Source organism: Adelges cooleyi, unplaced genomic scaffold (genome assembly GCF_023614345.1).
Source record: "Adelges cooleyi isolate 19-005CV unplaced genomic scaffold, UGA_ACOO_1.1 ACOO_flye_CR_arks_rails_tigmint_CR_PRNA_247, whole genome shotgun sequence".
NCBI classification, from domain to species: Eukaryota; Metazoa; Arthropoda; class Insecta; order Hemiptera; family Adelgidae; genus Adelges; species Adelges cooleyi.
Genome location: NW_026095912.1, coordinates 14,603,197 through 14,615,818, shown reverse-complemented (window position 1 = coordinate 14,615,818; position 12,622 = coordinate 14,603,197). Strand labels below are relative to the sequence as shown.

The following is a 12,622-nucleotide window of genomic DNA, read 5'->3' as shown; positions in this document are numbered from 1 at the left end:
ATGTATAAAATTTTGTTAAAATGAGACCATTTCACTATAAAGCATTTTTTTTTAAAGATTTCATACAAATATTTGTGGAGACGGAAAAATATATCGGGATGGGAGAGGCCGAAGGTTATCAGAAATTATAAGAACAGAAATTGGTGCTAACTTTTAACAAAAAAAAATGTCTATGATCTATAGATGGAATGGTAATAAATATCATCAAGGTAAAAATGTGTTGAACAAATGTTCTGTATTTTTTAAATTTAATCTGAGATCCCTATAATGTTATAGCTCAGCAGATGCGGACAGAGCTGAAGCTCCTCCTTTACTTAATTTGTATCATGTATGCATTAAAAGTGTATTTTTTAACGGTTTATTAGTGGTTACTTGTGGGGCATGGACAGCGATTATCATTTATCTATAAACTTGACTTATCTATGAACTTGATTTACACTCTACTGGTATAAACTGTACTGATTTAAACTGCACTAGGTTATACAATATACAGATCCGCTTCTAAGCGTTTGAAATTCATTAAATCACTTTGTATAGTTTCAAAAACATTAATGATAGTGTTAGATAAAAAAAAAACAAAAAAATTACTGAACTAATAGGTATGCAAAAACGACGGTTTTGAGAAAAAGCCAAATCAAAGTTATCAATATTTTTATTGTATAAATAAATATGTATGTAAAAAATCTTTAAAAAATAAATTAAAATAGTAAATCCCTTAATAAAATAATTATTTAGTTGATTTTTCCAAATTATTTCTCTATAATATCCGAGCACTTTATGTGTAATTTGCTTCCAAGTAACAAAAAGTATTCTTAAATAAACCAATAAACACTTTAAAAAATCAACGAAAGAAACAAATTAAATATAAACGTATACAATACAACATAACAAATCGGTTTATTCTTAAACGAGGGTATTGTTCAAACTTAATATATGTAAATTGTCTTCAAAGTGTTTTCAAACTAACTTCAACCGGATGCTGGCATACAAAATAGATCAAACACATCAGATATTCAAATGTATTATAATTTGAAAAAAATAACATCAAATTGAACCAAAAAACGATAAAACATTTTACCGCACACTTTTTTTAAGTATTTTTTTGACATTTTTTATTATGTTTTATTTGCAGTATATTTACAGTCTATATACGAAAAAAGCATTAAACAAATGATTGGATAACTAATGTTATTTAACATGAAAACATGATAGGAGGAGTCCAACGACCCCACTTGAGTTTTAAATTTTAAAACATTATTAAAAAATAAATTTACTTTTATGGTTTTTTCCTTGTACCCTTCGTTTTAGTTAGGTAAAATACCTAACTAAGAAGATAATACGGATGTGCCCTGTCTTCCTTTATTAATAATAATTAACATTTTAAATAAAGAATAATTTGCTGAAACGACAATCAACGACTAATCGATAACCAGTTTTGAGGAATAATAGTTTTTGAATTATTAACATTCAAAGTGCAAGTCTCGCTTATAGAATATAAAACATTACTGATTAGGTACAGTTTACCCCATCTCCAGCCTATATTATGTTTAAACGTCAATGAAATACTTGAATAGTATTTAATCTTATCTAGTTATCGAGCAGTCATTATTTGTATTGTATTATTCTGGTTTCAATAGGAAAATCAAGTATGTATGAACTATGATTCCATTTGATTTTTAAAAGTTTGAATATCTTATTTTGAAATAATATTTTTCAGAATAAAAAGACTTTTTTTGATAAGAAATCTTTCATACATCAAGTGTGGCAAGTTTTACTGAAATTATGAAAATAACAGAGTTAGAATTTATCAACAACGGTGATTTATCATTTGGGTGAAAAAAAAGTTTAAAAAAAAATTCATTACAGATAGTGTCACCATATTATTTATTCAATTCAATAGTAAAAATTATGTTTTTTGAACAGATATCATTTAAAAATTAATATTGGCATTAGATATGATTAGTAATTAGTAAATAAAGTTTTTTATTAGGTATATATTTTTTGATTGTGAAATTATTTAATTAAAGTTTTTATATTTTTTTATAAAATATATTAGCTATAGCGTTTGAAAATTGTTGATAAATAAATAAGTCGTAATTTTAAGTAGACAAATATTATGAGTTCAATAGAGATTTACACTTGATGTTCATTGATTTTAAGCAAGCACACGACTGCATTAACAGAGATCAACTCTGGACGATACTTAAAAACTTTGGAATCGCCTTAAAACTTGTGAGATTAATCAATAGCTGTACCAATGAAAATACGATGTGCCAAGTGCGTTATTTAGGAGAAACGTCCAAAAGTTTTGAAATAAAAACAGGGCTCAGACAGGGAGATGCACTGTCTCCAGTGCTGTTTAACTTGGCATTGGAACATGTGGTAAGAGATATGAAAGATAACAGGTCCATGGAACTAGCTGGGAACAGGACCTTACTGGCATATGCGGACGATATTGTTATCTTAGGAGAATCCCAAGACCAGATAATCTCAAGTACACTAAAGATAATAGAAGTTAGCCAAAGAATAGGACTGAAAATTAATGAAGATAAAACAAAGTTATATATTGAACATTTTAAAATTACCCTTTAAAACTACCACTTAAGCAAATATTTTCCAATATTAATCATATTTTTGACTCGTTTAATATATATATATATATAACATTTTACGAATAAGTGCAGTAGAAAAAAATTACTGTCACATGATTTTTTGATAACCTTAACCCTGTATGTAAGTTACCACAGTATTTCAGTTTCCTATTAAGTTAATAGGAATTACCAAAAAAAATGTGTTTATCGTTCAATGCGCTGTAACATAAAGTAAAGTAAAATGTGTACACAAAGATAAATCACGAAATTGTAATAAGTGTTTTCAGGCAAAACAGACACGAACAGAACGAGTGCGTCTTACTTTGTTAAATCTATCGCCCTGTATACATTTGTATAATATATACACAATAAAACAGATCTGGCATTTATCGCCAGCCTCTATTATTATGAACGACGACGAATGGCTGTGTTAACCTCTCCTATCCCACTTGTATAATATACTTACTTAGTCCAATGTGCGTTTCCCAGAACCGTCGAGTTCAACGAGTTTACAATACCCATCTTCTTTAATAGACAATAGTGTTCATCATCATGGTCGTCGGTGAATTGATTAGGTATACCGATATAACGGTTTAGCATAATAATAATAATAATAATAATAATAACAATTAGAGACCGGATCTGAGATGGGCTGTAAGTCCTTAAAAAAACACACACACACAAGTTAAAATGACTCAAAAACTATTTTTTATAAAAGGAAAAATATCTACAAAAAAAAAAAAAATAGCACTTGAAAATTGCCATAAGCAATATTTAAAAAAAATTGTCTATAAAACTACATACAAGTACATATATAGGAAACTCCTTTTCAACACAAAACCTCAATAACAGATAACAAAAATAGCAAACCCAATGCTGCCAACAAAAAAAAAAAGACCGGCCTTTTCAAATCCGGCGTTCTTTTTGAGACACCCTTTATATGATGACAGAAAAACGTTTTTTAAACTATTTTAGGTACTGAAAAGCTATGTGTTTTTTTCCAATTATGTCACTATGCTATGTATTAAATTTTGTTAAAATGATACCATTTCACTATACAGCATTTTTTTTAAAGATTTCAAATCAATATTTGTAAGGGCAGAACAATATATTGGAATGGGAGAGGTCGAAGGTTATCAGAAATTGGTGCTAACTTTAAATAAAAAAAACATTCGATGATGTATAGATGGAATGGTAATAAATATCATCAAGGTAAAAATGTGTTGAACAAATGTTCTGTATTTTTGAAATTAAATCTGGCATCCCTATATTATAGCCTAGCAGGTGTCGATAGGGCTGAAGCTCCTCCTTTACTTAAATTGTATCATGTACGCATTAAAAGTGTATTTTTAATTTTTATGTTTATATTTTGGTCGTAGTACCATAGTAGTAGAAAATAAGCTAATTTTATTTGGTACACACTTCTTGGGTTTAACTGCAGTGTTTGGAAATAATGCGTTCATAGAATTTCATTCCTTTTTAGAGAAATGCAATCATGAATGCATTACATTTATTCTTAAGGAAAGCGAAGTGTGAATGCAAATGAATGGAATTCCTGGAGGAATTAAAAACAAATTATTTTCCCTTTAAAAATGAGAACTATTTTTAAACATAGTCTTGGCCAAAATTAGGTTGGTATCATTGTACAGGTCAACCAGTGGTTACCTATGGGACGTGGACAGCGGTTATCATTTATCTATGAACTGGATTTATACTCTACTAGTGTAAACTATAAAGATGAAAAGATCATTATCCTTTTCACACAAAATTTGTGAAAACTTTTCTTTTATTTCCAGATTTATTTTGATCTGTCTGTTGTATGTTTAGGTCTGGAAAAAAAACATTAGTAGATCTATAATGAGGCTATAACACAGACAATTTTCTAGGAGAACATGTTGTCCCTTTTTTTTTTTTAATAAGGAAAATTATAAATTAAAAAATATATATATATACAGGTGTATAAAGGTTACTTACATAAACAATAGCAGCTATGATAGACTGTCAATCAGTCCTATCGGTGTTCAACCAAAAACTAAAAGTAGGTACAATCTTAAACAAATTAGCCTATTTAATGTATAATGATTTTTTATCCATACCCATTAAAAAATGTCTACCATCCACAGATTCAACTTACAGGTATAATATTATTCTGTGCTAGTTTTTTTTATTGTTATTAAGAAATCTGACATATTTTTTTCTGTATATTTATTTATAAAAACATTATTTGGCTTGAAACAAAAAACTTTAACAAAACTTTAAATATATCCATTAAAAAATTGAATAAAATGCATTAAAAATCTATGGGAAAAACCCATCATTACTCAGATATATAATGGTAATACATAAATACATGCATTGCCTAGGAAAAATAAGTTTAAGAAAAAATGCGATTACATCAAATTTCAAACCCAATTGTAATATTTGGTTGTGTTTAAAACGAAATACTTGTATTAATTAAAAAAATATATTGAAGTCTGTTCCAAAACTCAAAAACAATTAACTGATTCTAAACGAATTTTTCAATTTTAAATATATTTTTGAAATATTGATAAATTCGTTGGGAATTAGTTAATTGTTTTGAGGTTTGGAACAAACTTTAATATATTTTTTTATTAATAAAAGTAGAAATAAATAAAAATGTTTATTCCATTTCTATTTAGAGTTTTGTAAGTTTTTGTTTTTTACTTGTTTAATAAACATTTTTCTGTATTATAAATATTATCAACTTTAAAATCCAATTTACTGCCCAAAAGATTTATATGATTTTTTTTTAATGTTAAACACATTTTTCTTTATATTTTGAATCCGTTAGGGTTTCTAATCGCCCAAAATTAATATTTATTAATTTTAAATTAATCTATTATCCGTTTCAAAAATTAACCTATTCCAATGTTTCCTTTCAAATAATATAACTTGAGCGTTTTTTTTTTTACAAATAACTATAGCTAAAAATTTTAATATTTTAAATCGTGTTGTGTTGTAAAAACGATTGAAAATAATAGAAGTTTTTTTTTTTATAACAAATTATTGGTAATTTTTAGTAAAGCATTTAATTAGTAAATGTAAATTACAATTTTTTTTTTTTTAGGAATCTGATAAAAAAACATGAATCAACAAAATCCATTATTATTTTTAAAAAGTGTGTAAGAAAAGGTGTTTGTATAACAACATGGTACTTTTTGATTTTAAATAGGAACGACGAAACGGGAACTAATTCCTTAATAAAAGCAACGTTAACAACGTCGATTATATACTTGACGCGTTCAATCGGTCGGAGTCACCCTACTTTTAATAATATGACAATAAATAAATAACGAAAATAATAATATTAATAATGTGTCATGCAAGATGAGTCAAATAGTATACGACTGATTGAATAGTCTAGATTGGACTGACCTAGAGACTAGGATGTGTTAATTGAACATTTGCGCATCGTCCTTCTTGTATAATAATATATGTTTTCTATGTGGCCGTTGAATGCGTATGAAATATTTTTGCCGTAAACAACACAAACGGAAATAACTATTTGACATTTTTCCATCAAATTATTATACTAGAAACAAAAAAAATTGAAAAACTTATTTATATGTATTACAATACAACCGTATTTGTTTTTATTACAGAGTTGTTTGTTTTGTTCGCATCAACAGTAAAAATAGTATACAAATACAGCAACAATTTCAACCGCTACGATGTCTCGTCGCAATAATAATAATATATATCGTATAATATTTTTGATTCGTGTTGGTTGGTAAAAAAAAAAACATACATTAACATACCTAATACTATGACTACGACTAAAATTTGACATTATAATTTATATATGTATATATATATATATACATATAAATACACGTAACTCTAATGAAGGCGTTCAATAGTGGCTAACGCGACACAATATTTTAAAATATAATATAAATTATTAACATTGAAAATACAGAGGTTTTCTATCGAAAATTCAAAATCAATAAACTCTATAAAATATAATTCTCTAAAATAAAAACTAACAGTGATGACGATAAAACCAAAATTTGATTTTTAGTAACAAAAAAAAAAATATATATATATATGAACTTTTTTTGTATATACAATATATACTTACATTACAATATGGTGTGTGATAAAAAAATATAATCATGGTAATCTCTCTTAATATAATTTTCAAAAAAAATTCACTACTAGGTACTACCTACTTGAAATGCGTATACGTCCTTTGGGGTGTATCTTAATAAATATATTTATACTGTTTAACGTAACACGAATAGCTTAATAGTTGGTATACATGCCAATACTGTATTTCAAAATGTACGTAGAAAATAATAGGTTATTGCTATGTTTGTTTAAATTAAATACAACAAGTAGAATAAATAATACACATAGCGTAGCCGTGTATGGTACTTAAAATATAAAAAAAAACAATTAGCTACTCATTTTTTTGTCTACTCCAAACTGTAGATTGTAAAAAATTGTATACCTTAAAGCGATAAAAAAAAAACAAAATAATTATTATTATTAATTAATAGTAGAAGAGAGCTAGTAGAGAGATTAGTTGTGTGTGTGTGTGTGCTTTACACAATATCACTACAGGGGCATAGGTTTTTTTTTTTTTTTTTTTATCAATTCATAACAAACTTGTACCTTTCTTTGTTTACTAATAACGCGTTATTGGCCCACATCGTAAACCTTTTTAAATTTTAAACGGCTAGGTTTCGTCCACGACAAACCTGTACCAGTGTGTTTGGAAAGAACGCATTTCCATTTTGAGATAATTTTTTTCCAAACGAATGTATTCCAAACACGCTGGCCACTGTTGTCCGTTGTCTTATCGTTATAGGAAAATAAACACAAATATATATATATATATATATATACTCTAAAATATTAACGCTAACTAAAACTTTTGTCGTGTACGATGCCTGGCCACGGTCGATTGCCAAAATTTCAGCCTTTTACTTGCATTTTGTGCGTCCGTCCATCAGTCTGCGCCACAAGTCAAACTGTTCGTGATACTTCACCATGTGTATGGATATTATGTTGTTGGACACAAACTTCTTTTTCAACGTGGGAACTTTGCCGTAGCTCAACGAAGCCTCTTCGCTGTTGATTTTCGACAGAGTCGGCGTGAAGCAAATGGATTTTTCCAGCTGCCGTCCGCTCAGACGTTTGTTGGCGAACGCTTCGTTGTGCTTGCGCGGTATGCCCAAGTCCTGTGCGACGATTCCCGTCAGGAACACGTCCTCCAACTTCAAGTACGGCGGACTGGAGAGGTTGGACTGTGAAGCCGTCCGATTGTCGGCCATGCCCAAAGCCCGTTTGTAAATGGGCCCGACGGCGCCTCGAGTCAGCAGGTACGCCGGCCCGGTGCAAAAGTTTGGGTACACCGCCGGCTTGTACTGCTGTCGGCTGACGTAGTACTTTGACGATAGTTGTCGTATAGGCTTCCAGTTCTTTGCCAGCCTGCCCCAGATCATGGGATCGTTGCTGATCGGTGGAATTTGAGACGACAGCGAGCCGGCGGCGTTACTCAAATTGGATGCATGAGGTTTTTCCAAATATAATTTTGTTTTTTGCGTCAACTGTTCGTCGAGTTTTTTCTTCCTGTCGTTCCATTCGCGCACCTCGAAGTTCCGAATGAAAATCAACAACCGCTGAACGTCGATAAACATGTCGTCGTCGGTCTTCAGTACGTATCGCGCCCAACGGCAGTACTCCAGAGTCCATTCTAGAGCGGCGATCGATTTCAGCGTTAAATTCGTGTAGGTGTCTCTTACGTTTGTCTGCACAATATCGCCGTACCGTTGGTTCTCCAAGATTATTTTCTGCTGGAGTTCCAAATCTATATCCAAAGAGGAGCCGGCGGAAATCGATACATTCAAAGGGCTAGTTTGATACAAACTATCGTCGGCAATAGGAGAAAAGTAATCCGAAAATTCATTTTCATTTTTATTTTCCTCTTTGCTCTTGTCGGATTTCTTGCCGTCGGATTTGTTGGGCGTGCCAAGTAGAAACACTGTCGATACGTGACCGCCGTACCTGGACATCCAAGTCATGCGAATTGCTCTTCGATTTGCCGCATGACTGGACGCCGCACTGCTCGTGATAATTATCAACAACCGAGTATTTTCGGTACATATACCTCGACCGTCGATCCGAAACCCTCGATCGTAAATTTCGGCAGTGGTTGTAGCTGCTCCGATTTTTTTCGCCGGAGTCGATGCGTTGCCCATTTTATTCCCAACTTCGTTCTTTGAGCTACCGGCATTTTTCGCCAAACGTTTGTCGCCGGTCAAGTGCAACGCCGAAGCCGGACTCAACGACATTGGATCTGAAAGCAAAATTAACAATTTTTATGTGAGAAATAAATAAGTGGATTTTTAGGTTTATACATAAGTTTATCGGCTTTAACAAGTTGTCGATAAAATTCATGGAAAAAAATTTTGTATTTTCCATATTAGAGAATATTTTGGTGATAAGAGATTAATTTCAGGTTTGAGAATTTCTTTGAAAAAATTGTACCGCACTTTAACGGAATATTGAGAGAATATTTTAAGACTTTATTAGTGCATGTTTCGAACTTTTTAAAACATAAAAATTCTCTATCTATAAACAAGTTTTGATTAGAAAAAAAAACTAAAGCCCACCTTCTTTTTTGTCTAATTATTATAATATTTCACTTTTAATCGATTTTTGTTATTGTTTTTAATTTAAAGGGGTTACGTTTAAATCACAAAACAAATTAGATTTATACCTTTATTTAAAATTATCAAGTTATTTTATTACTAACAATTTTATATAGTTTTTAATTTCCTTTTTTTTTCACATAACTTTATAACACATTTATAGATAACGTTTAAGTTTGGTATTCACCAAAAAAAAAAAAAACTCTATTTAAGCCACTTTTAATTATTAATATAAATATAATATAATATAAATATTATTGCAATACAAAGCTGTGTACCTAAGTAAAAATATATTTTTAACAAAAATGTAAAAGTAAAACACAACACCAAAAGCAATTTATTGTCAAAGTTAAGCACATTTTAATTTTCATCAAAATATTTCACTTAAGTACACATTTTTATATTGTAATAATTGTACTTAATATTTATATATTTTTTTATTTTTAATACAAGCTGCAAAAAGAAAAATGGCATTTTTGAGCGAATTAGAGTTTTTTTCAAAAAAAATAAATATAACAATTGTATTACAAATAACACTAATGTACATTCTACATTTAAACTACATATTACTTTAAACTTAATTAATGTTACTATCAACAAGACGCAAAGATTGTATTATTTATTGAGTTTGTATGTAATTAATTAAATAATATCTCCCAAGCAACTTTTTCAAAATCAACTTTAGTTTGTTTAACAAGTTCTTAAGCATCGCGAAAAAAAAAAATTTAAATAAACAACATTCACTTAAGCAATTAAAAAACTTAATTTCGATTTATCAATCAAATATTTAACTCAAGAAATAGAGTCTTAAATCTGTAAGAGTTTTTGAGAAAAACTTTAAACTAAAACCCAACCAACTAATTGCATTTAAAAAAATGTGCTCAGAAACCTATCTGTGGTGGACAAACAAATAGTACCTGGATCTAGATAGTTTATAATGATTTCTACAATTGAGGGAATATTTTTATGACCAAAATAAAGTAATTTTGGCACTTATCGCTCCAGAAATAAACATATTTATAAATTATATCGATATCTATTTTCAATCTAGATCAACGATAAGACATTTCCTTTTAAGGAAGTGAAGTCCTAGTTCAATGTCAAACAGAAAATATCTTCACAAACATTTTCATACAAATCAGTTAGCTTAATACTCACTGTCTTCGCCGGCGGGCACTACGAGCACGTAATTGGACGTATTCGAGTACAGGCAAATGTAGTACACCAGAAACACCAAAGTCAGCACGGCCATTCCTCCCAACGTCGTGGTCCTTCTCTTCTTTTGATTGGCGGCCGCGGCCACTACCATCATTAAAATGTTACCGGCCGAGCCCGTGGCGGATCCTTCGGTCGACACGGTGGCGTAATAACCGCGCAAACGAGACGGACGCCACCACATGTTGTTGTGGTATTGTAAAGGAAAAGGAAAAACGACGACAACAAAAAAAATGGCTATGGTCAAAAACCCCGGACCCAGACCCCGACGGTCATAGCGCGGTCGACCGGTGGCGGTTAAAGGCGTCCGGACGATATCATCAGGCCGTTATCGACCGACGAGTTGCCCGTCGTCGTTCGACCCGTCAACGACATTGTGAACCGTTCAACGGCCAAAGGGCACGGCATAATATCGTAGCACCATTAAAAAGTGTGTGTGTTGGTTGGTTTTTTTTTTTTTTGTTGAAAATTTCAAGTGGAAATAAAATTTGGTGTTTTCGGGCCAAAACGGTTTTTTTTTTTCGTTTACCGCATAATAGCAATAAGTTAGTAATATAAAATAGTAATAGTAATTTGTTGACAGATAAGACGGCGGCGGCGGCGGTCTTGAGCAGCAGCCGGAATGGACGGCCAAGGAAAACCGACATAAGATGTTGAACACTATTGAACGTCAACTACTGACTGCACTCGAACGACACACTGCGGTTATCACACACACACACCGATGGCCATAATATATACAATACACACATATAGGTTACCGTATATGTACAATGATACGAAATAACAAAATAATAATAATAATAACGACGACGACGACGATGACGATGATGATGATGATGATGACAGTAGCTGCTATCACACATCGACACGTCGTATCCCCCCCACCCCCCCCCCCAAAAATAATAAAACCCGCAATCGCACGGTTGTGTTGTTGTCGCATACAATCACCCTCTGTAGTCTGTACGTTAACAATAGGTAACAGTAATGATAATATTATTATGCGGTCGTGTGGAGGTCTTAAACCGAGGCCGGTCTGAAAAATGTCAATCCCGTTTAAATCAATTACACACAACGCTCGGTTAGGTGTACCGTACCGTATTATTATTATTATTATTTGCTGGCCAAACGATCCACCTGAAAAGACCACCACCAAAAAAAAAAAAAAAAGCAAGTAATGCTCACACACACACACACACACACACAGACCAGAGCTGTTCTCAATTCGTATTATAAGTTAGATACCGATTGAACTCTGATGAATATTTTTTTTTTTTTAGTCAAATCACAATAAATTTTACCGCATCCAAATACTTGCCTACGATTTGAAAAATGCCAAACTTAGTGCAAAAGTGGCCATGCCCATACATTTAATTAATTAGTCAATAATAAATTAACCAAACTTAATAAATTTAAAAAAATAACTTAAATATATTTAAACATTCTATTGATATGCATATATTTATTTCAAACAACAAAGTTTATAAATAAATAAAGTACAATTTTTTTTTTATTGCTTTTAATTGATGGGTTAGGCCACTTTTGCACTCGTACTCTTTTTTGTAGGACAATATACTCTTTTTTTTTTTTTTATATACATTATGGCCTGAATGGTAGTGTTAAGTATATGAAATTATAATTTTAGTTTTTATAGTCGATAATACGAATAGAACTAATAGAGTAATCCGACGAAAAAAAAAGCAATTTATATAAATGAAAATGACCTATGAGCAAAATTATTGGTAGAATACACATTGGACAATTATTATGATAGAGGAAGAGCTAAGTTTTAAAATGTACTTTTTTTTTACATCTGGTCTTATGTTTGTCTATAAAATGATTGTTTCCAAATTTAATAGCACATTTGTAAGTAAATAATATTATTAAAAACGTTTTTCGTTTTGTTATTATCTTTGATAAATATTGTCCAAGATTTGTATTTGTTCTTTTTAGATTTGAAAAACATCACCAAAATAATTGGAATTCAACATAAATCCTGATGTGCATATAATAATGCCTTTTTAAATAATTAATTAACCTAACTATGTAAAATGTTACCTATATATATTTATATAATGTCGAGTCGGCTGTTGGAAAATTCGGCTAAAATTGTTTGGCCGATTTAAAAAAAAAAGC

General features: G+C 30.7%; 1 protein-coding gene across 1 annotated transcript; it reads right to left on the bottom strand.

Moving 5' to 3' along the window:
• Positions 1-6,156: 6,156 nt before the first annotated feature.
• Positions 6,157-11,322, bottom strand: LOC126836838 (uncharacterized). Its single transcript, XM_050570494.1, has 2 exons — positions 10,430-11,322; positions 6,157-8,916 (listed from the first exon to the last, which is right to left on the bottom strand). The coding sequence occupies exons 1-2, from the start codon at positions 10,668-10,670 to the stop codon at positions 7,541-7,543; spliced, it is 1,617 nt and encodes a 538-aa protein (XP_050426451.1). The 5' UTR covers positions 10,671-11,322; the 3' UTR covers positions 6,157-7,540.
• Between the last annotated feature and the right edge of the window lie 1,300 nt (positions 11,323-12,622).